Source organism: Prinia subflava, chromosome 2 (genome assembly GCF_021018805.1).
Source record: "Prinia subflava isolate CZ2003 ecotype Zambia chromosome 2, Cam_Psub_1.2, whole genome shotgun sequence".
Taxonomy (NCBI): domain Eukaryota; kingdom Metazoa; phylum Chordata; class Aves; order Passeriformes; family Cisticolidae; genus Prinia; species Prinia subflava.
The window spans coordinates 53,244,933-53,270,819 of NC_086248.1; the positions used below are offsets into that span (position 1 = coordinate 53,244,933).

Consider the following 25,887-nt stretch of genomic DNA (forward strand, 5'->3'; position numbering starts at 1 on the left):
ATTCCTACTGAAATGGGGAAACAAAGCTTTCCAACTTAATCTCGAGGCAACATATCTTCTCTACTGCTACTGTCCCTTATTGCACAAAAAGAAACTTCTATTCCCCTTTGAACAATAGAATAATTACCCAGGAATGCAAGCCAGGCTCTGTTCTTAAGGCTGGCTGTGCCCTGTCAGTGAGTGCACAAGGAGGTGACAACAGAAACACTTGAAAGGAAAGGGAAAGTCAGTAAGTTTGTATTTACTGTTGAGAAATATTGCAAAGGGTCTTTCTTACAACTCCCTGTGGCCACTCAGGCATTGCTTTAGAGTTGAACTTCCGTGGCACTGGCTTTTGAAGTGTTGCAGCAGACTCGGCAGTGACCATCAGTGCTGCTAATCTTTTCTCCACGACCATGAAGAGCGGGTCAGCTCGGTCACTCTCAGCCATTTCCATGTTGGATAGATGTCTGTGGCTGAGGGATTTAGGGCAAAGACCACTTGATGACGGGGTGTGCTCGTCACAGATGCCTCAATGACTTTGCTCGAGACGTTGAGGTCAGCAACAGGATGTTACTCAGTGAAGGCGCTGCTATCGCTCAGCACCAAAGGACATGCCTCTGGAACAACCACACAAAACGAGATAAAGCAGATGAAGAGGACTTTTTTTCTTTGTTTGATTCCATCTGCTGGCATGTCATTGAAGCTGATGAGATGTCTTGCAACCCTTTTTTTCCCCTCACTGGATATGCAATGATGTTTTACTGTGAGAAGATGCTATTATTTTCAGAATGGATGCAAACAAATGGGAATAATGAGGATATAAATAACTCAATTAGCCTAAAAGGTTCTTTTTACTTATTGTAGCACTAAATTGGTTGATGCCAGTGTGATCTGACACGGTAATTCCCATGTGTTTCACATACTCCTTTTGTAGTTCAGGCCCATCCAAACCTCACTGCAATTTATTTCATCATTCTCCTCTTTTAGTCTCATGATGGTGTGTTCCTTTTAGTCTGCATGACTATATGATATTAAGTTCCATTTTTTTCTTTTTCCTTTCTTTCCCTCACATTTTTTGTTTTGTTCACCCAATACAGTATACTGTAACTTTTACCTTCTCACACTGAACACATTCTTGGCTCTTACCCTTCACTGACAGATAAAAATTGAGACACGTTTCTTTAGCCATGTCCGTTAATAGCAAATGGCAAATAGATGTACTGGAAAAGTAAAACTTTCAGAGCTCCTCAAACACTGCAAAGTATCCATCAATATTATTTTTTTGCCTTAATAAATGTGCTCTGGCTTAACACAAGTCCCTTTGGACTGCTGTCTGCAAATGTATGAGATTGACTTTTATTGGACGAAAGACAAATACACTGAAATTCCAATATTATGCATACAAAAGTATTTGTGGGAAAGGAATTGCATGTTTTCATGACTAATTCTGCCAAGAAGAGAATATTCACCATATGACTTTTTGTTGAGTCCCAACTAAACCCCCCCAGAGATCAGACAATTTCATGTACTTTCAGAGAATCTGTTTTCATCAGTTTGAAGAGAATAAAAGCCCTCACCAAAATTAGTATCAGTTATGAACAAGGAAGACACCTTAGAAATCTGGGTATTATGCAAGCCAATAGATAGATGACATTGGTTACACAGCTGCATCATTGTAAGCAAATAAATACATTTCAATTGTTTCTTGTTCTTATATTGAATGTTTGCATGCTGGTGGTGTTCAGATGTTCAGAGGACAGAAGCAATATTAATTTGTGTCCCATTCTGTGCAAATACAGACCAAGGAAAGTGCCTGTTCCTGACAGGCAAAATTTCAAGCATTAGACATGAAGACGTGGGTGGGTGAATGTAGAATAGCATGCTTCTTTTTCTCTGTGGAATATAGCAAGTGTCATCTTGTACAGTCTGAAAGCAGGATACTGCTATGAGAGGAAGAGGGATAATTTTAGTCAAAATTCAAAAGACTATAACTTCCTGGAGGTGAGGTAGCTTGTCAGTTAATGGTTTAAGCTCTAAGGAGAATAGAGATACCATGCTATGATTTTCTTTTTTTAAGTTTACAGCAGGAGTAAGAGAGAGAGAAATGCCTTTGAGAAGAGGAGATGAATTCTAGATGCAGACTGGTGAACAGAAGGGAACTAAGGGAACAGGATTTGTTGCTAAGGAGTTTTAATGAGGAAATATATAAATTTTGGATAAACAAATTAAAATAACTCCTACACTGTACAGCATACCTGTGAATATAAAACTGCAGGTTTCAGTAAATAGCCTAGAGAACTGAGACTCAGCTCATTTCTGTTATTTGTTCTTCCACCTCTTACAGGTCCACATAATACTTCCAAACATACTAATCAGATCATGTCTCAAGAAGTCTTCAATTGGCTGTGGTGTGAGGAGGGATCCAAGCAGGATGAGTGTATTTCAGGGGAACCACAGTTCAGCCACAGTAAAACAAAAATTGGACTTGAAAAATACTCATGTCCAATACTAATTTTACCTAGTCTTGGCAAAATCAGTATAGAGCAGCATTTTGTTGTGTTGATAAATGTATAGTAATGGCTGTACCTCTTCTTATTCAAATGAATAGTCTGTCCCTATACATTCCATACTCCAAAGATAAAAATCACTTCCCAAGTCAATGGAGGTCCATACCACTTCAGTAATTCCTCAGAGCACTACTTTTGAACAAATATTTTTCTGATAAAAAAAAAATTTAAAAAATTCGATGACAATTCTAGATATTTCTGGTATTGAGTACTTTTACTTAATCACATTTAAGTCCTAAGCATGGCTATGTGGGAAAATAAGATGTTCCTATCACGGCCCATTCCACAAGTCACATCCTCTCACTCATGTATAGCTCAGTGTCATTTAAAACAAGAGGGCTGGAGCATGTGAGCCGAGGAGACATCCCAGTACACAGTTCACTCGTGTAACTGTAAGAGATGGGGTGTCCTGTGTGAAGGTCACTAGTGCGGTTTTGGTTAATGACCTTACTCCATGGCTGGTCATAGGACTTCTGAAACCTCAAAATGAACACAAAGCTAATTACTGCATCCTTGTGTTTACATATCGCATATGCCAATGGGTCCTAACTCTGGCCTTTGCGAGCCCGAGTTACTATAATTGAGGAATCTGTCTTGTGAAGAGTTTGGTTGTTTATTTTCCGTTTGTTGCTGCCAAGAGGGCTTCTCATTTCCTTTCCTTGCAAGGGTTTTGACTCTTTAACTTTAACACATTTCCAGCCTCCAATAGTAGGGCTGCTGAGACCAGGAATCCACTAGCTGCAACAGAAGGGAAATGGTATCCTGGGGATACCCCAAGCAAGGCAGAGCATGGCCAGCACCCAGCTGCCACTGGCTGGCAAACACGGGCACAGCCTAGAGAAGAGATCTGGGTGAATAGGCTTCAGAGGGAAAAATAGGGCCAAAATGAGTCAAAATGATTTGTGAATACAAAACAGCTAATAGCAGAGGATGTACTGACTAGAAATCAAGGGCTGAAAAGGCTGGAAAAAGCTATTTGTAACCTTGCAGCATTTTCAAGATTTGATCATAGACAGTGTTAAAAGTTTTACTAATTTACTACCTGCAAACAGAGAAATTAGAATCTGAACTAATTATTAGTAATGTTTTATTTCACTTCAAGTTATTTTTTGTGCTACTGTGAACATTAAATTCTCATCAAACTTCCCAGACAGAGACACATGAACCACACAGGCAGGTAGTACATCCATGCTGTGTGCCTCTGTGTATATGGTACTACACATGAATGCATCACCTCTGTACGCGTGCACCACACCATGGCCTCTGAACAATATACATCTTGATGAACAGGCAGGTGAAAATGATTGTGCCCTGAGATATCAAAATTAGTTAAAGCCCTGCAGGGTGCTGGGCTGACACTGTGTCTATGCTCCTTGGAAGATATTCTCCTTTCCTTTGCTGCTAGCTCCTCTCTTGCCACATTCTGCCTCCTCCCTGTCCTGGGGAGACTGGAAGCAGTGGGGAGGTGACTCGGATGCCCTGAGGTCCTCTGGAGCAAACTATAAAAAATGTGCTGGGCATGCTGATGATAAAAAGCATCAACCTCATACTAACAGGAATAGTGTCAAAGCTGAGACAGAAGTATGTGGTCAATTGTTCTTGTAAGGGAAGTGAATGAGAAAAAAAGCTGATTGCATTCTTTTATTAAAATGTGAACAATGTGAGAGCTGTCCTCCTCAGATCACTACACCAAATAAGGGATAGAAATTAGCTCTTTTTCTCTTCTGATCTTCCCTTTTGGTGCCTCCTTGTGCTCCAGAATTGGCTAGCTGACTATATTTTAGATGCCTGAGCTTTGTAGGAAAGACAAAGGGAATACAAGCTCCTCAAGAACCCTTCTTCCTCCCCCTTCTAAAGTATCCATCAGGTATTCATTCAGCACTAAATTTCCAGCACCTGCCTAAACTCTTCCCTCTTGAATAAAAATGCTTGGGATTGAAAGCTCCAGCTTCAGAAAGTGAAATCCACATCTGTGTCTATTCTGCAAAAGAAAAGAAGGCAGAGGTCTGCTCCTTGCCCACAAAGTCCAGGTCTACCTTTTGGCTTGCCACCAAACCAGCTGAGGCTATTCCCTCCACAGCAGCTATGACTGGGGAAGAGGGCAGGTCAAACAGTGTCCTTAAACAATCCCACCTAAGCTATGCAGACATGCAGGAGTCTGCCTAGTCTCTGATCTTCCTCCCCGGCTCAGCTGGGAACAGCTGTGGCATAACTTATTCATGGCACCTTTACCTTCAGCGAGTTCCCATTGTATCAGAGAGAGGCGCACAGGAAACTGTGACCACTCTCCCCTCTCAATGCCACAGGGCAGAGACCATGTGCAAAAGAGCAGCATGCGGTTCTCCCTTACACCTCACGCCTTCCTTCCTCTGCCATACCAGTCTTTCTCCTCACATTGCTCTTCTATCACAACTCAAAGTTAAGGCTTCCAAAGTCCTTCCCCTAACTCCTAGTGATGTAAGGAGCTCTTTCTGAGGAAGGGACACGTTTGTCACTGCTGAAAGAGGAAATGAGGCTCTTCCAGGATGTGTACCGTAGTGATATACCCTGACAACTTCTTTTCGTTGACACCTCAGCAGATGCTGCATCAAGCTGTTTTCTCACTTTTGGTCAATATCGCTACAAAGTAAATGTGAAGGGACATGGCTGCTGGGAGCAGGGCCCACCTGGATCTCACCACCTGGATACCTAAACCCCTCACTGTTTTGACCTGAGTGTCCTGGAAAGAGGAACAAATGCAAGAGAGAATTTTGATGGCGCATCTATCAAATTTAGTACAAGAATGCAAAACATTTGGGGTATGTGAGCTACAGAGTAAATCAGGCTGTGGATGTTTCAAGTCTAATGGCGACACATCCAGCACTGTTTAATCAGCTAAATCCTGGGCTATGGAACACTTCCATGTATAGCAATGCTGTTGTAACACTGCAGTGATGGGCAGCATGGCACTCATTCATTATTGTGCTACAGATGCCCTTATTTTAAAGGGCCTGGTCCAAGACCCACTGAAATCCCATTGACTTAAGAGTACTGTGGATCTAATCATAAAGCAGGGATTTTCAGCATTCCTTTGTAACAAAGTGAAAACAAAGGAGCACTCTTTTGGCCGCTGTTTCTCCTCATCTCTCTGGATATTTGCCTGTTCTTCCCCACCCAGGCAGCTCTGTTTGTTTTTCCCCACCCAGGTCTCTGCATCTCCAGTCTCATTGTCTCTTCTCAGCTCACTCTGCCTGCCAGCTCTGACACCTGATGTAGCCTTTGGTCTGCCTCGGCTGCCACCTCCCAGCTCTCTTTCACCTTCATAACTCTGAAAAGGGTATGAAGTTATGAAGTTAAGCACTTGCTGCCATAACCTTATGTTATAAAGGTCCAAGAAAGCTTCAGAACATTCCCAATGAGATGATAACATCCAGTGTTATTCTCAAAGATCCTAAAGATCGGGAGAGAGGTTGTGGGAACCTCTATGGAAGATTTTTAGAGGAGGTTAGACAAACAATCATCAGAGGCAGCCTAAGTATAGCAGCTCAGATTCATAGAAAAGTAAGGGACTAGATAATTCTTTGAGAAGCATTTATAAAATGGCTACAAAATTTCCACAACACTTTCTCTTGCCTGCTGCCTTCTGCAAAACTCCCACAAAAAACCAGCATACTGCCCATCTACAGAGCACAAATCCAAGTATCTCTGTCCACTGACATCAGTGTAAGGCCTCCTGCTGTCATTTACCAAGCTCAGACTTTTATTTTGGCCTGAGTCAAAGAACTGAAATCAACTTTTCATTCTTTTTGTCCAGTTTAGTAATTTGTATGGCAGAGATATCTGTTCATGTTTCTCTTTGCATTCACCAGCTTTGCATAATTGTTACAGGAAGAGGACAGGGCTGGATTTTCTTGCTAATTTACCAGACATATAAGGTAGCATCTCTCTGTCAATGAAAATGTGTCTACTTTAAGAACCGATGCAGATATGATCCATGAGGGGCATATTGCTGTATGATTAGGCCTGGAAAAAAATAATATAAGGACAGATGCAAACAAATATTATTTTTCAATAATTTCTGTTGAAGCAAATTTGCAGCGACAAAAAAATATTGGAAGAAAAATGTCAATGTTCTTCATTCAAAAATGTGATGGCCATGAAAAATTCAGAAAAAGCATTTTCTAAATTTTCTAATTTTGGTTCCTTTAAATTCAAAATGGTAGCAAAAGAATTAACTGGTGTTCCATGAGTTAAATGTATACAGCTGACAGTAAGGTTAGAATTTGACAACTAACTGTGGGGATTTTCTATTGTTGTTTTGTTTTACACGCAAAATGACCTAGTAATGAAATTTCTCAATTATAATGTAATCCTCCCCAATATCTACAGCAAACAGTAGCCCCAGTGTAAAGATTTACAGCTACAGTTATGTCTCTGCTTTGTTCTTGAGCGTGTATTTACTTCTGCCCATTTGCTTTCTGAAATTCTCTCTCATTTGTCATCTGAAGATCTCCATTTAAAAGGAAAACAGGCTTCAGACATGAAACACAGCTACATTCCTGAAACATGAGATGAACAACCTTTAATTCATGCAACCTTTCATTTACAGTAATGTTTAATGGATGGGCTGGTTTCATTATGGACAATGCCTCTCCCTGTCATTAGCCTGCAGAAAGGTCTAAAACTCTTAAACATTTAAAGGAGCTCCATTTCAGGCTCTGTATTCCCTCCTCCCTCCCTCCCCCACTCCCCACCACCCCTTGTGACTGCCCTTTTTCTAAGTGCATAATCTAAATGCTGTACTCTGCAAAATGCACTTATTGCTGTCTTCAAGCTTCGAAGAACCCTTCTGAACACTTTTTATACAAAACCTAACAAGGTCAAAGTTGGAAAAATCTCAGCTGGTGGACTTGGATCCCATGAGCTAGAGACCATTTATAATTAATATTAATGAATGGCAGATGACAGATGTTTATTGCCTAAGCAGAAATGTGCATTGCTAAACCAGAAGGACTTAGTTTAAATCCAGAGGAACTGACTTTATTTTTTGTACGGATGTGGGGTGGTGGTGGGGAATGCCAGTGGGTGATCCAGCCCCTACTACCTTTAAGCATGAGTATGGAAACAGTAATTCTGTAAAAAAGAATCCTGAGCTCTCTATTTGAAGTACGACATTTGGTCCTTCTAAACATTAACTGAGGTAAGGAGGACTCTCTGTGCACTCTGACAGCTCTGATTTGCAGCAGTAGCAGGGTTTATCCATAGAGCCCATATACATCCAACCAAAATTAAGGAACTCATCTCTCTTTTACGCTTGTGTAACCTGAGGAAGTCATATAAAGATGGTATTATAAAGAAAAAAGTCTTTGTCACTGAAACAAAGGATTGCATTCCCAGACACAGTATATTTTTTTGTTGCTGGATATTTTTTTCCCACAGTGGTTTTAAATTAAACTAAATCTATGATGCATAAATCTCTCAAGTTTAAATGTGACAAATCGAAGATATAACATGGAGATGGAAGACTCTTGCCTCTGTAAATACCTGTGAATACTTAAGGCTGATGGAATCTCTGGTTTCTATCTGAAAGAAACTCTTTCACAGCACATAAATTAACTTCCTGGACACAGAGACATCTTGGGTAACATATTCAAAAGTACAAGAACAATTTTAAGTAACTTCTTAGAGTTTCTGGTTGAGTTTGGAGTAGGAATCTGTTTGTTCTGAATCTTTTGGACAAGGTATCCTGCTCCTTATAGTATCTTGCCACAGTATGTGTGCACCAAGTATTTGCTGTTTTCTTGCCTCTGAGATTTCTACACTTCTGTATTACACTGTCGGTAAACTGTTTCTGAGTATGCCATTCCAGACCCCTGCAAAAATATTATTTGGTTTAATGGCTACAGGGTTGGTCTCAGGTCTTATTAAAGAGTGCCAAAGGTGTTGCTAACAAAAGCAGGTGGTGCTCAAATCTGTAGAAATAGTGAGCAGTTTCTGGTTTTGGCTAAAGCAGAAGTTCTTGGAGAAGGCAAGAAAATAATTCATTACTCAGTTTGAAAGAGAAGCATGAATCTATTTGGGGACTAGTGTACAGTGGGCTTCTCCAGCTGGAGGCAGGAGACAGCTGGAGAGAGAGGCTGCTGATCCCTGTAGTCCCATTTTTTCCCAGAGAGGCTAGAGAGGATCCTGACTTGTTGCAATACATCGTTGTACTGAAAATATCACTTGCTGAACTTTTGCATCAGGTTCCTTAGAACCTTTCTGGCATTCCAACAGTTCAGCTCCTGTAACCAGCCCTGCTATATGGGCTGCACACACACCACAGGAACACCTAGGGGTGTTACCATTTTACCAACACTGCTGTAACATCCTTAAGGCACCAGCCAAGTAGAAAAATACAACATGCAAATTGTGCTGAACAGCCGTTGTGCACTGCTGGCAGGATCTGTGTGAGACAGGACACAGGGCAGATCTCCTGGTAGAGGTGGATGAGGGGTTGCAGATCTTCTTTTGAATTTGGGGGTGCCCTGTCATGAGAGGCTGCTTTTTCATCTCAGTGGGGGCTGCATCTCCTCCAGCCTCGCCTGCATCCATCTCAAGAGCATAGCAGTCAGTTTGTGAAGTACCCTAAGTGAAGTGGGCTCTGGTGATGCACTGTCACATGGCAAAATCATTCTTCACATTCCACTTCCAGCTACTCATAAAGTTGGCTGCTCACTTCAGTGTGCAAAGCTGTGTTACTACAAAAAGCTCTAAATGCACAGTTCATCCTCAGAGGGATTTAAAAAGAATAAACTTATCACATTCTTGGGGAAGAGAAAAAAATAAAAGAAGGCAAGACAGCCTGGATAAAATTCACATGGACAATTCCTATCTGTGATTCATGTTAAATTGAAGACTTAAGGGCAATGTTAAAATATTTGCATTCCTTTTGTGCATATCCACCATGACCCCTACTTAGAAATCTACTTTTTTAATATTTTATAAGCATGATTTTGCAAAAAAATTGGAAAATACCAGATTACCAGAGTCATCACATTTCCCAGAAACTTGCTGATTTCAATGAAGTCCCAGTGAAAAGTAGGCAGCTTTTTGAAACAACCTTGCCTTTGTGTTAGGTTTCTGCCTAGTATCCTTCCAGCCTGTCCATTGGGTAAGCCTCTGGCAACACTCGTGGCAGGCTGACAAACACTCAACAGCCTGAAAACCTGAGATCCCTTTGGCAACTTGGCCCAAGATTCCCAAGCTTCCTTGGGCTAAATTCTGAATTCTTTTGGCATATGAATTCCCTGAGCCTTTTTCAGAGGCAGCCCAAGAGTCTTGTTCATTCCAATGTCCTTCTCCATAAGCTCCTCTCCACCTGGTAAACTGCCAGGTATTCTCTCCATAGGTGAGAAAAAACCTTCAGAAACATACGGAGATGGCCAAAGTTAAATCTCGTGTCACCCTTTTAGAGAGGGAACTTTTGAAGTCTCTGATCCCTATGAACTTTAGAAGCCTGACCTGTCATTTTAATCAATGTGAAAATGTATTTGGAAATATTGCCACTACTTAGAGAGGGGAGGATCAATGCTTTGGCCAGCTGAAATAGTACACACACATTGGAGACACAAAACAGAGAGAGACAGTCAATTTTCAACACCTTGATTTGAAAAGTATCCTTGAAAGCAATTCTCCCTTCAATTACACCAAACACCAACCTTGGTGATCTCTCCCTATTTGATCAAGTACAACACAGAGGTCAGAATCAGGCCTCTGGTGAATTTAGGTAATAACATCCTGCTCCTGTGCTGATGGTTTTGCTGAGAGGATCCATCAGGAGCTGCTGTCCCCCTGTATGTTACCTGCTGCTGACAGGCTGATCCAGCTGGCCTGGGGTGCACAGAGACTCCTGTCTACCTGTCAGCACAGGTGTCACCCCAGGCAGAAATGCAAACAAATGATGCTCAGAGTGGAGGGGACAAGTGAACCGTGCCGAGAGGGGCCAGAGGTGCATCCTGTTGACTCCTCATCTTTCTTTATCTTCCTGGCATATCAGAAAACTTAAGAAAATGTAAGGAGGGGGCTCCAAGGAGAGGGTGTAAGTGGATCTATACCATCAAATGAAATGGTGGAAGATGTCCAGGCTCCCTGGTCCTAGTGTGTAGTACCAGGGCAGGAACTGCTGGCCTGATCCAAGTGTTGGAGTCAGTATTTGCAAAATGCCTCCAGGATCTGTCCTCAGTCACCAATATAGCTCAGCTCTGAGCCATGGTCAATAACAGAGAAAGGCATTCTTCAGGATGCACCCAGACATTGGGGTCATATAAGTATCATCTGAATTACCAGGTTCCATTGAGGCAATCAGTTTAAGTAAAGCCAGGGAAAACATCTTTTCTCACTTAGCCCTCCCTTCAGAGCACACCGAGCACAAATTTGAGTTCTAAAGAAACAAGTTTCTTTGGGGGTTTTCTCCATTTTACTATTCTACTAGAAGGAGTTTAAACATTTGCTGAGGCACTAGCATCTGTCTCTTATCATGTATAACTTTTCTTGATTATTTCTAGAGCGGCAGACTAAACATGCAGCTCTGACATAATGCAGCATCACATTTTTATTTCTGGTTTCTTCAAAAGCCTGCACCAGCTGAAGTAAGTCTCTAAAAAGGACTATATTTATGACCTCAATCCAAGGTAAAGGAAGGGCTTGGATTATTGGTGACTAAAAGGAAAACAAGCTATTAGAGATTTCTCCCAGTATCTTGATGCTCTAACAACAGGGTAAGGGCTTTTGGTACCAATCACTATTATTCCCAGTCTTTGTACTGGTTCCTAATTCTCCTAGTTCTTAAAAGAGGCCTGTCAAGTGGATTTGGACACATAGACCTTCTAGCTTTTTTTAGTACAGCTATAAAAATCCAATCCCATTCACAAGTCACCATTAAAAGTCTCAAAGGAAGAAAATGCCAGTTTCATAAATACTAGCATGGTCTATGTCACTTCCTGTCCTAAGGAATGGGGAGTGATTTTCTGGTCTGCTGAATTGCCATTACTTTCCTGTCTTTGGAAACTCTGTTCAGACATTATAGGCTGTGGGTTCTTATAAGATGAAAACTGTTATGTAATTGCAAAATTGGTGTTGTTAGCATATTAGTCCTGATTAAAACAAGGCTGCTAACATAATTCCCTTAGTCCCAACAGACAAGCATGAAGGGAATAAATCCCACAAGCATTTGTTTGAAGAGGCAGCAGTAAATGTCTACACAAACAGCAAACAGAACTCATTATAGGAATCCTCCTTCTCTGGCTGCTTCTTTGACTGAAGGATATTCTATTTTCAGGCACTGGCAATAACTTTTCTATGGCACAGGAAAGGCACATCCAACCAGTTTCTATTGCAAGAGGTCATCACAAGCCAGGGACTTTCCATAAGCCTTGCTTATGAGCTCATGAGTGTAGAAGTGTTGTTTCCCAACCATCCACAGAAGAAATTATATCTCCTGACTTCCCATACACCTAACAGGATACAACTGTCTCCTTATCTCCTACAGCAGTGAAAAACTCAACATCTCCTCTCTTGGCATAACTAATCCGGTCAGCCTCCTCCCATTCCTCTCTGCCTGCTTTATGCAAACGGCTGTGGTGCAAGCCTGAGCTATTTCTGTATTTGGAAACAACACTCCCATTCCCGCTAATAGGCCTCTTTCAGCACTGTTCTTGCAAGGACAAGCTAGCACACACAATTTAAATAAGAATATTTTTCAAGAGAAAGCAATCTAGTAGTCCAGATCCTATTTTCAGAGGCAAATGAACCTTAAGGATCCTCATACAAAGACATCTAAAGTCTACATCTAGAGAAGTATTTTCACTCTTAAGAGGAGATAGGACACGTAAGTACAAGTTAGTCACCAAGTCCCATAATACAGTTGCTCAACCATAAGTATCAAGAGCTTTTGAGGTATAGCATCATCATAGAATCACAGGATGGGTTGGATCAGAATGGGCCTTAAAGATCATCTAATTCCAACCCCCTGCCATGGGCAGGGACACCTTTCACTGGACCAAGTTTTTTGAAGCTCTATGCAACCTGGTCTTAAACATTTCCAGGAATGGGGTAGCTACAGCTTCTATGGGTAACCTGTTCTAGAATTTCTTTCTGAGATCTAACCTAAATCTACTGTCTTTCATTTTAAAGACATCTTTCCTTGTTCTGTCACTACCTGCCTTTGTCAAAAGCCCCTTACCATTTTTCTTGTAGGTTCTCTTCAGGTACTGTAAGGCCACTATTAGGTCACACCAAAGCTATCTCTTTTCCAGGCTGAACAATCCCAATTCTCTCAGTCTTTCCTCATAGGAGAGGGGCTCCATCCCTCTAATCACCCTGGCGTCCCTCCCCTGGGCTTGCTCCAAAAAGTCAGTGTCCTTCTTGTGCCTGGGACCCCAGACCTGGATGCAGTATTCCAGGTGGGGTCTTATGAGAGAGGAGGGGCAGAATCCCCTCCCTCGTCCTGCTGGTCACGTTGCTTTGGATGCAGTCCATTACATCACTGGCTTTCTGAGCTGCAGAAGCACATTTCTGGGTCATGTCCAGCCTCATCCACCAGCACACCCAAGTCCTTTTCGGCAGGGCTGCTCTCCATCTCTTCACCCCCCAGCCTGTACTGACACTGTGAGTTGTCCTGACCCAGGTGCATCACCTTGTACTTGGTCTTGTGAAACCTCATTAGATTCCCATGGGGCCACTTTTTGGGTTTGTTCTGGTATCTTTGATTACCTAAGATCACACAGAACTATGGATATGACACGTGCCTTAAGATCTGTATCCATCTGGACTGGTATGGAAACCAGGCAGGCTATCGTCATGCATCTCAGCAGGAGAACATCGGTTTGGCCAAGTTGCTCCTTGAATGTCTTTGGACCTTAGCTCTGTTAAAACATTTACCTACATTCTCTTCTGCATTTGGAACATCTTCAGCAGTAAGGCAGGTCAGGAAATTCACTAAGTCATGCAGTATCTAGATTGTTCTGAAGTTGTTGACCCTCACACTGTGGTTACCTGGAAATCTAGTGATTATAAAACAGGGCCACAACAGCTATGGGAAAAAAAAAAAGAGAGAAAAAAAAAAAAAAAAAAAAGGGAAAAAAACGGAGAAGACTGCTGTGAAAAAAAGGTTATGCAGTTATGCTGTTTAAACTTCAAAAACTCATACCAGATGAATCAGCCACTTGTGGCTTGGGAATGAAAGGAGAAAGTCCATTGCATCACTGGGCAGCTGGGGGATTGGAGGATTGTTATCTTGGCAAGAAGTGCGAGTACATGCTACAGGCTATGTTCCAGAAAAAAATGTGTCACTTTTCTTGAAAATGACAATGATCTGCTCATTTGCATAATATGGCATGAGTGCATTGTTGACAGAGATAGAGTAAGGGAGTTCAGAGCGTGGGGCATTCTCCTCTTCCTGGTTTCTTTGCTCAGCAGGGTTTCTTTGCGTCATGCTGTTGCTCCCCAGGCCACATCATGAGGAAAGTGTGAGAGACTTATAGTCTAAGAGGACTAAAAATGCCTCTGAGAAGGGTGCAGACAGGTGGGAAGGAGAGCAACACAGTTTGGTGGAACTTAACCTTTGGGTTTTGTCCCTGTACCTCATGGGGTACAGCGGGATTTGGGCTCTGGCACTGCAGCACCAGTGCAGACAGTGATCCAGTAGTCAGGAAAGTGCCAAGAGGTCATACAAGGCTGTGAGGGGTGTGAAAGAACACTGTGGCATGTTACAGCAATGGCTTGTGGTCTCTTATTGTAGCTCTTCAGCTTATTACAGTGTAGTGGGGAGGATTTGTGGTCCATGGTGACAGTCACAGTAGAAGCAGTGGGACTCTTCCAGAGAGGGGCCTGTTACATCAGTGCCTGCAATCCCAACAGGAGAAGTTCCATGACTCCTCTTGTTCCTTTTTCTCTCCCATGGTAAATGTCTTCATGAGAGCAATGAAAGAAATACAATCATTAAAAATATTGCATGCCAGATTCTCATCCCTTTGGGATTTCCAAGAGGCCTACCCTGTAATACTTCCCCCTCTCCCCCCATCAAAGTGAAGCAGTTTGCCCAATCAGATTTTATGTTTTCCTATGGTGTTTTGGGATTTCAGCACCTAAGTCCGCTGTAATAATTACAGCTGAATATAATAGGTGGGACTAAGTGACAGTGCTTAAAGCATAAGAAGTCTGTCACCTGTGGTAGTTAATCCATGTCAGCCGTGATTTTCTAAGTAACTGTCTGTCATACACTGCTTTTGAGTACCAAGGCCTCCCAAGCCATGGCCAATGCTTCCTCCTGCTAATCCATAAAATACAACTATAGATCTAGTGGAAATACCACATCTGATGAGATAATCCAATGCCTTCTCTGAAATACCCTGGCTTGTTTAAATAGATGTATTCAGACATGAATTGCATAAATACAGACACAGGAATTTCTTTGATCCAGGGTTATAAAATATATTAAAAAGAACTCAGCACCTTGAATCTGATTAGACACGTAATTATATTGTTATCCAAACTAATTTCATGTCTGCATTTAATTTGAACTACTGCACTTCTCAAAATTATAGGAATTTGCTAATATTAGAAGTAGCAAGGTATCTCCTGTGTACCAGGAAACTCACAGTGCCTGAAGATCAAATCTTCCAGTACAGTTGTCTGTACAAAGCTTTAGTTCCAAAGTAAAAGATACTTTAACACCAATTAATTGCTTTATTGTAATATATATTGCAGGTATTATACATTCGTAACATGATAGTTGTAATATATAATATCAGAGATGCATTAGATTCTCATGAATACTTCTCTGATACTATATATATTCTCTTCATAAGCAAAACACTGTACTGGAAAATGCTTCATCTCCTGTCTAAAAATACTCTTTTTTTTTTTTTTTTTTTTTTTTTTTTTTTTTTTTTAATTTTGAACGGTTGTATTGAACCTATAAGAAGAAATAAATGTTTGTAAAGTTAGTGCATCATAGTAAGACTTCCGTGACCCATGGGGAAAGCTCACCCGCAGGCAAAGTGAAGCAAAGACGGACGGCAGAGCGGCAGGAAGGGCACGGGCGGGATCTTTAGGAGGGGACGGGGAAGGGAACCTGCGGCTGCCGAGCCGCCCCCGCCCCGCGCCGCGCCTGGCGCGGAACCGCGGCGCCCCCGCGCGGGCGGCACCGGCACTGCAGCACTGCCCGGGAGCGGGCAGCCACACGCAGCCACACGGGCAGAAAGTGTTACAGGCTTCAGCCCGGGAGGCCTTTCTAACAAGAACATTCTTCGTAAATGAAATAGAAATTCCAGGAGACTATATTCTCCCAGGGCATGTTATTGCATCGTTTGCTTCTTTGCTGAGTCCCAGTTTCAATGATGGCCTTGTCTTGTCATCTTCTTCAAAGGCAAAGTAGGTCATAGAAATACACAATGGTTTGGGTTGGAAGGGGCCTTAAACGTCATCTAGTTCCAGCATCCCTGCCGTGGGCAGGAGCACCTTCCACAAGACCAGATTGCTCCAAGCCCCATCCAAACTGGCCACAAACATTTCCAAGGATGGGCCATCCACAGCTTCTCTGGACTACTTCTTTCAGTGTCTCAGCACACTCACAATAAAGAATTTCCTCCTAACAGCTAATCTAAATCTCTTCTCTTTCAGTTTAAAACCTCTCTGCCTTGTCCTATCACTGTCTGTCCATATAAAAGAATAGTTCTTCATATTTTCATAAAAGCTCTCTTTAAGTATTGAAAGGCCATCTCTTATTCAGAGATGAACTTGTAAGCATAAGGGCCCATGTATTTTTTGCATTCTTCATTTCACAGATAGCCAAATGCTCAAATTTCCAATGAATTTCCACAATAGCCTGTACCCAGTTCAATGTGCTGCTATGAAGTGCGTTTCATCAAGTAGAAGAAAAAAGAAAAAATATTCAGGAATGAATCTCTGGGAAGAAGAGAGAAAGGAAATTAACAGAGAGGGTGACGTACACAAGAATGGGGCTCCAGCTATATCCCAATGCTAGCAGAGAACTGCTGGTAGAATCTTCTCTTGGGTCTAAACTGAAACATGGACAACTAGGAGTAACCTTACACTGTCATATAAAAAATTCCCGTTTTTAAAAATAGTAGTGAAAGGAACTCACAAACTAACAAAGATGACCCTTCTATGCTATGCTGCTTTACAGGTCTAGAGGGCAGATCTTTTCACAAATGGCAGCAGAATGGATGTGGTAACATTAAATCATGTACAAAACTGCACACCGGACTCCAAACTAGTTATCCTCGAAGTAGAAGAGAACTAGGACTCAGTTTTAAGTATTTTCAGAGATCAGTTTTCCTTGTCATTTGTAAAGATACCAGTGTGATTAAAACAGAAACAGCAAAGCCGTGCCTAGATAAGTCTCTAGCCAGACAAAGATATCTTATTCTTAGTATATCCACACACATATAAATACATATATCCTGGCCCATGACTGAAGGGGAAACCATTACATGTCATTCCAACATATTTAAAGAACTGTGGCTGGGAAGTCACAGCTGAATGATTTTGGCTAATCACCAAGTGAGTAATGTCAAACACTGAATGTCTGGACAGTTTCCATTCAAATAACATTTCATCTTGGGCCAACACTATTTACAAACCACTGGAATGAAATCCCATACTGTAATTTATCCATTAGTAAGAGACAGCATTACAGCTGGGTAAGATGCAGCCCTGTTTCTGCATGGAGGTCTCCCAGTTCTCCCAGTGGTGGTAGCTCTTTCCGAGCCTCCCACGCCAGTTCTGCAGGTCATCCCTGCTCACCTCTACACATCTTAGATGGCATGTACAAATTCAGAGAGAGTTTCTGTAGATATGTGAGTGTATATTCAGGTAATCTCTGACTGGTTCCCTGAAATTTAAGGTGTCATTTTACATTTAAAATTTTACTGTTTCAGAAACAACAAATTATAAAGGCAGATATTGGTCCCTACTTGACCTAATGTGTGTATCTAAACCTTCCCTTGCTCTCCAATCCCAGGCAGTGGTAGTAAAGAATGGAGAAGCTGTAAAATATAGAACTACAATGAGAAAAATATACACATTCTCACATCTTCATCTTGCTCCTTGCTTTCTGCATTCTCTTCACCTCCTCTGAATCTCTCTTCCTTTGTCTGACCAGCACCCTGCACTTCCTTGGGTGGTTATCTGTTCTCAGAACAAAGCCACTTCCCCTGCACCTTCTCCCTCATTGTGACATACTCCCACAGAGTTCAGTGAGGCATCAAAACCCACTGTCTTTGGTTTTGAGGCAGGAATGGGCAAAACTGATAAAAATTTAGCACCCTCAACAGCAAGAGCTGCTTCCAGGTTTGTGTAACTCCCCCTACACTACTGTAAAAAAGCTTGGATTATCTCCATTAAAATTTAAAACCAAAAAGTATTCTCTCTGTGACAGATTGACTATTTTCACTAGTATCATTATTGGGATGTCATAAAAGAGAGTTTAGCTAGGTGTTTTTCAATACTTGTCCAGAAATTTCTCCATGCAAGAAGGCATATAGGTCAGTATGACATTCTATCAGGAAAGTCTCCAGAGAGGTTGCCTTTGAAGATATCATTTGGATTCATCTAACTACAGATGAATTTCAGCTGCATAGTTCAGTAGTTTTACACAGACAAAAAATCTCATCTGTTTTAGGCTTGTGTGTTCACAAGTTCAAGCCAATGTCATTCCTGCACTGGTTTGTAAAGCTAATAGAAGAAATAGAATCACAGAATCACAGAAATGTTTTGGTTGGAAGGGATCTTTGAAGATCATCTCTGCCATGGGTAGTGACATCTTTCACCAGATCTGGTTGCTCAGAGCCCCATCCAGCCTGACCTTGAACAATTCCAGCTTCTGTGGGTAGCCTGTTCCAGTGTTGCATCACACTCAGCTTAAAGAATTTCTTCTTCATGTGAAAGCATAAATGCACTCTATTATATCATCTCTATAGCCAATATACAACGTTTTAATGTTCCTAAGGGGACGGGATGCTTTACTGGAGAGGTCTGTAGCAGCAACAAATTCCTCAACATCTTACCTTATTTAAAGCAATAAAGTAGGGGAATACATAATTTTGTGACAGTGGTCTAGAGTTTGATTTAAGACACATTTTAGTCTGAAGACCATCTCACACACCTGTGCTGGAGCAGACACTGCCATGGGATCCCCTGGGATATGGGTGTGGTGATTGGACATTTCCAAATACTAGTATTAATACTAATGTCCAGCTCCTAATGGGAGATGCTAATCCAGGGCTGGTTTCATAGGTTGTGGCAGAGTGAGGGACTCAGAAATTGCAATAGTCTGAGCAAATCTTCTAATGTGCCGTCATTTTTTTTCAGGGAAAAAAAATAGGGAGGAGAAAAGAAAAAAATCCAACAAAGATGAAAGCAAGGAGACAAGACAGGAAAGCAAAGGGAGAGCAGCTCGAAGACAAAACCGAGAACAGAGGGAAAACAACAACAAAACGCAGCCGAAGAAGAGGAAAGCTCCAAACAAAGAGCAGGACCTGGCACCCATTGACACTGCACATTAATGGCCCTCCATGATTGTTTAAGTGTTATGATGCTGCTAAACCTACCAGATCGCCCTGACAGGTGTTCCAACCATTCAGGCCACAAATGGACAATGCTACCAGTTATTATTAAACTTTAAACAACATTCCAAATACTTCCTATATTCTCCAAGCTACCATAGTTTATTAAAGAGATTGACATGAGCCAAGGAAAAAAATGTAAAGATGGGATACTTTAAAACTGTTATATTATATGCTTCCATGCATCTGTAAAAGGCAATTAAGAAATTTTGTATATATTAATAATAGGGTATAAAATATAGCAATATAATAATGAATGACATTCAGATGAACAATGTTCTTTTTCTTTGTAAAATATTTTTCAAGTTATTAAGTATGAGGCAAGAGATAAGTCTAAATCAAAGACAAAAATTGTATCCCTTCATATATTGTACATAATTAAGAGAAGGAGGAAAACATTTCTGAAGAGCCAGTAGGAGCCCAAGGTTTTACAGCCTCTGGTGGAGCAAGATGGGATTGCCCTGTATTTTCCTGGTCCATGCTCCAGATATGGGTGAGAAACATCAGGAGAAAGCCAGCTGGGCTTCCGCTGCTGAGGTATAAGAAGCAGAAGCATCTGCAGCTTTGAAGACTGAATCCCTGAGGCAGAAGGAAACTCAGCTGAGCTTGAATAATGCTCTTATCTGTGGACAGCACAATGTTTTCTGGTCTAAACAGTGGTACCGTGTGCTGTTTTATGCTTTTTATACCTATGTGTAACTTAAGTCTACATTTCAAATCTTCTGGTGAATGACAAATCGTATTTGTAGGAGACAACGTTGAGTTAATAAAAACCAGAAAAACAGATCATGTAAGTATGTGTTTTTCACAGTGATAGTGTCACTTTTTCTGCTGGGGAAGGGAAACACTTTATAACTTCACAGACAGGAGAGAACATAACTTACATCCACACTGTGCATCTAGCAAAAAAATATCCATGAAAATAAATTTACAAACATATACAAATTACAAACTTCTGTCCAATTTTGCTTAAATTCCTCTTCTGATTCTTCTCTCTGACACAGTAGAAGTGAAAATCTCCACTGCTCAGAGGACAAACCAAATCCTATGGTACCATTCTGGGCATATTAGAGGATAGAACAGCTCATCAGTGAAGCACAGATTATGCTACACACTGAGTTACTGCTCAGAAATGGACTTACCCTTTACAGAAACATGCTGAGGAACCAACATACCTCATGGTATGTGTTCTGTTTTGCCATGACAGCTGTCATGGAGGTAGCAGCCCACCCACTGTGGAGCGTGGACTAGAACAGGTGGCAGGAGTCAGTTCCCCTCCTCGTTCACTATTTCTGTTTCTTACAGTGAGTTTGACCTTAAAAAAGATGCTGTCCAACACTGAAGCCTGTCTCTCAGGTTGAGGACACCTGAATGACAGACCTCAGTGACTTTCCAAGGAATATCCTAATTAACCAGACAGCAATGTAGGATGGTCTCCTACAGTTTGCTTTATAAGAGCTTTGTCTCTAATGATACATGTAGATGCAGCAGCCTAACCACATAGTATTTAAGGTTTCCACAGTTTGCCTCCTACATTCATGAGAATGAATTAAAACTTTCTGTAACCAGTCCATGATTTTATGCATTTATTATATTTTTGCTATTGAGAAGACCGAAAGGCTGAATTTTAGAGATGAGCATCATACACAAGTAACACTTCTCACACATGGTGGAGCCTGAATGGGTGAGAGAGCAAAGCAGGGTGTGCTGAGTGCCTGTGAGGAGCACCTAGCAGTGGGAGACTGGAGTGGGGGTGACTATTGGTGAGCTCCCTGCTCCATTGCATAACTTGTTTACACCCCCCTCCAGGGTAATCTGGTCTGTCTCCCACTGCTGATCCAAGAAGCAGAATTCAAATGCCTCCACCATTTTCCCACCTTGTTGGCAGCAGCAGCTCAGGAGGAGCTGGTCTTAGAGCAGTAGAGGGTGCAGAACCTATGTGCAGCACTGAGGCTGCAGGTGATGCTGATGTGGAGAGAGGAAAGGAGAAATCCTGATCTGCCAGACTCAGAAGCTGGCACCGAAAGATGAGGTGCAAGTAGCAGTTCTGGGATAAGAGGTGTTGGTATTGCAACAGAAAGGGGAACCCAGTGCTTCAAATCCTCTCCTGCAGCTGCAGTCATTCATCTCTCTGCGGTGCTGGTGGGAAAACAAGGATGTTCAGCTTCTCGGAAAGAATTTACTGTTCAATGTACTTCCTGCAAGGATAGTTTTTGGCCAGATGAAGCATCCCTACTTGGATTCAGCAAACTAGGTCAGCAGCTGGACCACATGAATAGTTGCACTCAGGGAAGATTTGTCTGCAACTCTTAAAACTAACCAGTAAGATTGTGTATTTTCCCTGCCTTGATTAATATAGGAGCTAAATGACAAGGGGGTTAGATATGGAAGAATGAATTTTGATAGAAGCACAAACAAAATCTATAAAAATGAACAAGAGTGTTCAGAAAGGAATTCTAAAAAAAAAGGAAAAAGCAAAACTAGATGCTATTCTCAGAATGTCCCTAATCTCAGTTATTCTCTACTACAACACTTGGAGGAGTCAAAGGAATGCCATTTATCTGGCAAAGATAAACAGAAGACTGGAAAAGCTAGTAGTTCAAGTAGTTCAAGAATTACAGACTGAGGGAAAAGAAAGAGGAAGAAATGAAAAGAAGGTAATTTAGGATACAAATGTCAGCTCTGTTATACCTTGTCACAAAAACTTTTATTACAAATTCCCTCCTTACGCAACAGGCAGTGACAAGTCTGTCTAGCCAAGAGCAGAACTTAGAATGCTGTTACCTTTCAGCAAGGAATAAAAATGTAAACAGAATTTGGCCCATAGCAGTAATAATTTACAGCATTAGTACCTGAAAAAACATTCTACTTCTTTTCTGGAAATTAACAAGGAAGTTGCTGTCATGTTGCTTCCTCCCACACAGAAAAATGTTCAATAATTTGCTTATAGCCATGGTGAAGCACTAAGAAATATATCCAAGTCACTTGGGTAACTAAAATTTTCTCAAGTCCTAGCACAGAATGTAGACCACCCTGCTGGTAGGTGAGCTACCCAATTGGGACTTCCAAGAAACTGAAACAAAATATGGACTTTGTAGGCCAAGTGTATTGCAATAATGCCTTTTGCCCATCCAGTAATAAATGTGTAAAATTAGGAGTCAATGATCTTACATGCTAGTGAGAGCTAGTGAGAATTCAAAGGACCTTACTGGAGAAGATCTGATTAAGTAGTAGGGGTAGCTGTGACTCAACCTGTAACTTCTGAAACTTCTTCCCTGACAATTGCTTCCCATTTAAAATATATCTCAAAATCTTAAAAGTAGATTTTAAGTGATTCCCAGAGAATTATGAACAGCTTTTCTTAAAATGGGACCTAAATTGAATGGACATTAATTATAAGCCAAATTCATAGAGTGCTAATTATTAAAGAATATATCTGAAATAAAATACTAAAATGTCAGTTAAGGCCAGTAGATAAACACAAATCAAGTGCTATTTCTTGACACTTAAGCAGCTCAAGGAATTGTCATCAGTAACAAAGAGACAGAAAAAAGCAAACAACTGTTATGTCCCAGGCTTTAGATCTGTCTGATGAAGCTGTAGCTTGTTCTCTCACCTGAAGATCTGAATAAGGAAATCCAGTACTAAAGAGTTTAAGTGCTGAACCGCTGAACCCTTCACTGAATTTGTCCCAGCAGCTTTATTCGAGCCACCACAGCAGAGCTGTCAGGCTGACCAATGCACTAAATAAATGCCAGGTTTTGCTGTACCCTGTAGCAAAGTGGCAGCAGAAGAACCCATCAGCATAATGGGACCATCATAATCACCATCATCCCCCACAGTGAAAGTCCTGTGTCTCTACCAACAGTCTCTGGGTACTTGTGGTTGATGTGCTGACAGGAAAGCAGCACATGAATATTGTTATTAATTTGGAAGAATTCCTCTATAGCCCTCATGAGTCACTATAATTATTTTTTGTTTCTGTGGTTTCAGGCTCTGAAACTTGTTGAAGGCTGAACTTTCTGATGCAGCATGAATTTACTATGACACTTGTACTTAGTTGCTATGCATTGTTATTTGCAGAGACAGCACTGGGTTCAGTTCACATGGTTCACATGAAGTTGCACAAATTCAAACACAAACCTCTGCATAGAATGACATAACAGATGATCATGGGAGCTGCTCTTCAAAGCGACATTCTGCAGTCTTTCCTAAGTCCATCAGCAAGGGCTTGGTCACATTTTCAGGCTCAGATCTGCTACTTCACTGCTGTAATTTAGCACAAAGCTTACTCATTAAAGGCCTTGCGCTCTTAAAAGCAAGCTCATTCTTTAGCTACACATCCGCAAATAATTTTCTCATGTGGCCTCTTGTTAATGGGGGGTTGGATTTTTCCTAGTATTTTGCAATAATTTGGCATAACTTAAAGAGAAGTCGAATCAGCATATTTGTTCACCATTTTAATAATGCATCTGCCCCTTACATCTTCCTCTCCTAACTTTGCTGTGACACTCTTGGTGGGTTTAGGCCTGCCCTTTCAGATCTGGAATGCTAATCGCATTTAAAAAGCAAGAGTACCCATTGATTGATTTGACACATAAATTTCTGTGTTTTCATGTGCAAGGTCTCGTTGATAGTGTTCTATACAGTGTTTCAGAGTGCTAACAATGTCCATATAAAATAAAGTGAAACCAAACAGTCTTACTAGCAGACTCACCTGTAATCAAAGAATCTCAGCCTGGGGAAAGGAGGGTAGGGTAAGCAGTCTTCTCTTGGATGAAACTGGCAGCACAGCTTCTTCTGTAGTCACTACTGTGGAAGCAGAACAAATTCTGCAGGTACCACAAAAATATGAGCCAATGTAGCAAGGACAGGAGAGAATAAAGTTGTCAGCTGGTCTGCCACCTTTAAAATGGTGATGTGAACAAAATTAAACTAGTAACAGCAACTATATTTTCTTGTATAAAGGGAATAAAGCACTAGGATAAATGATCCCAGAATGAAACCAATGGGATTCAATTAATTTAGTTCTTGATGTGTGTATAGAAAGAAGCCAGAGATGAGACAAATTAATGCAGAGAAGGGAACAGAGTGCTGGTTGGCTGCAGATAAGCAAGAAGCTGAAAAACATGTTGTCACTATTATTTAATCTATGCATGAAGTAATCTCTACTCATTTATAGTCTACTCCAGTACACCTGTGTCTAAACAGATTAATAAAGTTCTACAGTTGTTCATGCAGACATTGTTCAGGGGGAGCCAGGACAGTAACTAATACCTTGCTCTAGAAAAACTCCAGTGTTTTCCCAGAGCATGATATTAAGGAACCTCTTTTGTCATTTTGAGGTAATTTTTGTGCACTGAGAAACAGGACTGCAGTTCCCTTCCTACCTTAGGCTATAGGACAAAATATCTGGTTTTATAAATGATTCAATCCTTACTATATCATCCATGTACCGTTTAAATACATAGCAGTTCATAAAGAAAGCTTCCAAGGAGAACGAAAATGTAGATAATATTTCTTATAGAAATCAACATAATCTGCTCAGGGCTGTGTTCCTTTTTCATAAGAAATGATGTATTGGTTTAGTCTGCTGTCAGAGTTGAACAATGGTAGAAACTGAAAAACATCTCACAGCAAAAGCACAATTCCAAATGGTAAAGGAGGTTATTTTTCACAGTGATGTTTTGTTCATAAAAGAAATCTCCAGTGAGTAAATTACAGCAGAATCTGTCCTGTAGCTACTCTAATAATTCTGTTCTGTGGAAACTAGGTTTACGGTTTCAGACAACAGGAGGGAACTAAAAATGAATAAACTATGTCCACAAGACACTGATGGATAACTGTGTATTCCTGCTAGTTATTGGAAAAGTAATATCCAAAGTAATAAATGAATGGTCATCCTTTTATCAGCCTTTTCCCCCCGCTGTTACTCCTAAACTAGCTGATAAAAAAACATCTGGTTTTGCAAACCAGAGACCAAATAATGATCAAGAATGTGTCAGTCTGTTTTTAAACCAGAGGGTTTCTTGAACAATGGCTGAAGAGCACAAGTCTGCCATGTTTGGTAATAATGTCTCCCATGTCAGAGGCCTATGTCCTGCTGTCACTCTGTTCTGTAATAATACCTGAGATACTACTGCTCTTCTAATGTGTCACTTCCATTGAAGAGTGACTTTGACCATTCACAGAGTGTGATGAGCTTCTATTTTTTCCAGATGCTTGTTACTTCTTTCTAAAACACTTTTCTACCCACCAGCCCCTGCCTTCTGTTCCATAGATGTGCCTTATGTAGGATAAGTAACCCAGTTCTGCCGAGAACAAGACTGTGTGGTTTGGATGTCTCATGTGCTTCTCTGTGTGACTGGAGTCAGGGATGAAAGGACTGGTAGAGACTGCATTTTGGATCAAACACCTCTAAAAGAGGGAGGATATTAGATGAGCCAAAATTATACTTTAAAACACCTTGAAAGCCTGTGGGAGATCATTCACACATTTTAGTCTCTTATAGTTATCTTTGAGATGAATCCCAAGGGTAGAGCCTGACCTCGTGGGCTACAGTTTTGGCTCATTTCGACACCTTTGGAATATATTGTGCTATTTCTGTATTATTCTCCTCACTACGGATGCTCAGCTCCCTTCCTAATGGGATTTGTAACAAATGAACAGTCTTCTTGAATGCTAATTAAGTTGTTTACATTATAGTTAATGAATAGTGAGGGCTGAGCCAC

At 41.1% G+C, this 25,887-nt stretch overlaps 1 protein-coding gene across 1 annotated transcript in view; it reads left to right on the forward strand.

Moving 5' to 3' along the window:
* Window positions 1-19,942, forward strand: part of RSPO3 (R-spondin 3) — a 60,030-nt gene extending 40,088 nt beyond the window's left edge. The window contains exon 6 of the mRNA XM_063389968.1: window positions 18,903-19,942. Coding sequence (XP_063246038.1) covers window positions 18,903-19,096 — 194 coding nt within the window. The 3' untranslated portion in view covers window positions 19,097-19,942. The remainder of the gene's footprint in view (window positions 1-18,902) is intronic.
* The last annotated feature ends 5,945 nt before the right edge of the window (window positions 19,943-25,887 follow it).